The sequence below is a fragment of the Papilio machaon genome, chromosome 4 (assembly GCF_912999745.1).
Source record: "Papilio machaon chromosome 4, ilPapMach1.1, whole genome shotgun sequence".
In the NCBI taxonomy this organism is placed as follows: domain Eukaryota; kingdom Metazoa; phylum Arthropoda; class Insecta; order Lepidoptera; family Papilionidae; genus Papilio; species Papilio machaon.
Genome location: NC_059989.1, coordinates 3,111,081 through 3,114,488, shown reverse-complemented (window position 1 = coordinate 3,114,488; position 3,408 = coordinate 3,111,081). Strand labels below are relative to the sequence as shown.

The 3,408-nt window shown below is 38.8% G+C and overlaps 1 protein-coding gene across 1 annotated transcript; it reads left to right on the top strand.

The window, feature by feature from the left end:
* The first annotated feature begins 421 nt into the window (after window positions 1–421).
* Window positions 422–1,853, top strand: LOC106718492. The gene is made up of 3 exons (XM_014512581.2): window positions 422–916; window positions 1,125–1,307; window positions 1,635–1,853. The coding sequence occupies exons 1-3, from the start codon at window positions 467–469 to the stop codon at window positions 1,770–1,772; spliced, it is 771 nt and encodes a 256-aa protein (XP_014368067.1). The 5' UTR covers window positions 422–466; the 3' UTR covers window positions 1,773–1,853.
* Window positions 1,854–3,408: the final 1,555 nt, after the last annotated feature.

Here is a 3,408-nt window from a genome sequence, read left to right as displayed (position 1 = left end):
TTTGTTGTTTTTTTAGTACACAAACAATTTATATGTCTTGTGTCAAGTAAAAAATATAAGAACAATAATAAAATGTAACTAAAATTTCTTAATGTTCATTTTCCTGGTTTTAAGTTTCGTTCTTTCTGTCCCTTACCACACAATGCTACTCTGAAATGTCATATTTCCGTCATACTACGACATATAGCAACATGAACGTCGTGTTGTTTAGTAAAATGCCGAAACTGTATTAGTTTTAGGAAGCGATGACAACGTATTTGTATTGAAAAAAGAAAGAATTCAACTCAAGACGTAGGGCAACACACATAGAATTCAAAGCTCTGTGGTTGAAAATGTATTGAATCGTCCGAGCGGCAACGCTGCGTAGAATGAATGCGACGTTGCCGCCCCGGCCGACACCGCTCTCCGCAGTCGCCGGCAGTCTCGCTAGAGCGACAGTGCGTTAGTGCTATAACTGCGCTTCGTTATGGATTCCAACTCAGATTCATTTGACAACATGCCGCTACCGAAGATCGAATTAGAAGCGGAACCTGAATCTCCGACACACAAGAAAGAGGTTCGCTACAATTGGAACACCGAGAGCACAATGAAACTGATTCAAACTATGGAGAAGGAGTGCAAGGAATTGTGGGACGTAAAACATCCGGCAAATAAGGACAGGGCCGCCCGGCAAGCCCGAATGGAATATTTGGCGGGCCTTTTCGACACAACCTTGGAGGAGATAAGCCGAAAGATACACAATTTGAGGTCACAGTTTAACAACGAAGTGCGGAAGATACGGAAGAGGACGGGGGGCCTGGTAGCGGCGGGGATAAGCAGCTGGGATTACTTCGACGCGCTGTCGTTTCTACTGCGCACGCCCCCCGACCCCCTCGACGTACCCCTCGTCTCACCCCTGAAGGGGGTCAACCTTGCGGTACGCTATTTGTTATGATCTTTTTTACTTCCAACTTTGCATTGTCTCTTTTTCCTGATCCCGTATTTTTGTGAACAATGGAGGGAACAGAAAAACTAGATTATTTATAAGCTAAGGTATATTATAAAATGGACCTTATAAATTTTGCGTGAATGGAAAGATAAGTAAGAAGAAACATAAGCAATAATTAAGTGGTTCGTTTGCACAGCTAGCAGAGTTCCAAGCGGAGGAGGAAGTGGCATTCGGCAGGGTGGGCCGCATGAGTCAAAGCCCGCGTATCCTGATGGTGCGCAATGTCTGCTCGTCCTCTCCCAATCCTCTGCCTCAGAAAATCTGGAACGAGGAACCCGTCATACTCGTTAATCAGGAACCCCGCCCTGATAACTGCCAGGTAAAATTTTAGTCGTTGTTAGAACAAAATAGGTAAATATAACAAATCCTGTCGTTGAATTTTAGTCTTCCTTAATACAGGTAATGTCGCAACTAAGTTGATTAGCACATAATCTTTATGGTTTATTCTACAACCGTAAGATATTCACACAACAGCTTTTAGATTTTTCCTTCAAAATCTTTAAACGTCACAATGATACGTTCCGTACAACCTACATACATTCCAAAGGAGATCTAGAAGACCTCAAAAATTGACGTAGCCTTGTAATGAGTGATTCAAAAACAAAACGAAATCTTGTTTAGTATTAACTTAATGTTAATCTTCCAGGTATTTGGTGACTTCGTAGCGTCGCAGTTGAGGCAGCTGCCTTCCCAAGAGGCACGCAGTAGACTGATGCAGATGATACAGAAAGCAGTCCTACAAGTTGCCGAAGAAGAGAGTGAGGTCTCCCAGGAAGAAAATTAAAAGGGACTGGTGTCGTTTGAGGTTATAGTAGAAGCCTTACGTGTTATAAATATTAAAAAAAAATAGAAAATAAAAAAAGCAACTGGACAACTACAAAGTATACTTTCTACTACAAAAGTATGTGATTTATGTAAATATTTAATCTATATATTGTCTAAGATATAAATAATAATATAGAAGTACCTAATAATGATAAAATATTGTTTGATTTCAATTCATCTATCATCGGACATTTTCTATGGTTTCGAATGAAATTATTTCCGGTTATCAAGTCTGAAACAACTGCTCGTGGCGAAACCAATCAGTGTCAAACGGTGCCCAACCCTTATCGATTCTACCCCTATGTTATTATTGGGGTAAATTGTTGTCATTTGGGGGTTAATAAACGAGGTGACTTTGGTGTTTATTAGACACCGTATGGATTGGAAACAGTTCAAATGTTGGCATAATAATTAAATTAAATAAATAATTCAATATTATAAAACTGTAGAATCTCGATATATTGAACGATAAGGGGAATGCAAAAAAATCGACTTATGGCGTATTCGACTTAACAAGAAGTTCAGAATATGAAGTATTTAACGAGGAATTCCTACTTAAGAGTGTTTATTTTTTGCTAACTTCGGCTTACATAGTCTTATTTTTGAAATACGAGTTATGGAGTATAAATATATATGTACTAAAATAACTATGCTGGGAAATAACATTTTGTTCGAGTTACAAAGTCTAAATAATTCGAAATACCGAATACTCAGGGTTCATTTTTTCGACTTTTGAAGATTTCGACTTAACAAGGTTCGTATCAACATAATATCACGAAACTTCACTGTTAAATAACCACTTTAATATTAAAATAAGTATATTGCTAGAAAAAAATGGTATTTACCTGTAATATAGATGTAATTAGTGATAGTTGCATTGTCACTAGACGACACAGCAAACAATAGAGGTGCCCAAAATCAATCTTAATTCTATGTTCCAAAACATTATTAGGGTTGACAACATGTCCAAGGACTAGACATTTTCCAAAAGTAAGTTAAAAGACCTTTCTAGTAAAATACTACCAGGCTGGATCTAAGACCTAAGTCCTAGAGATTTGTTCAAGCGTTTGAAGATCAGGAGCCTACTTTCTATTTGTTATAAATATCTTCGTACTCCAGATTTAGGTATAATGAGGGGGAAGAAGGGCGTGCAAACGAGAAGATCGCAGAATTGCAAGAATTGAGCTGGAAGTTACCGTGAGATTGGGGCAGTGAGAGACAAGACATGATATTATTTAAGTTTGGAATCTTATTTTATTTTCGGAAAAACTCTTTTGCCTGGGACCAACGGTCTTAAATTTTTTTCTGTGCCAATGTAGACTATATTGGATTTAAATTTTAAACATTATGTGCGGTCAGTTTAGTGGCAGCCCTGGCCACGATAGACACAGGTGGGAGGGCTTACGAAGGGCGAGGGCTCGCCTAATTGCTTCCTCCGACAGTACCGTGGGCCTGCAACCCTTGGGGGCGCGAGACGGCCACTTTAACTTACCTACACAAATTGATATGAATGCACTTTAACAGGCAAATAGGATGAAATAGCCTCGAGTAGTAAAGAAATTTATTTCTTTTCGCATAACCAAATAAGAAGGTGC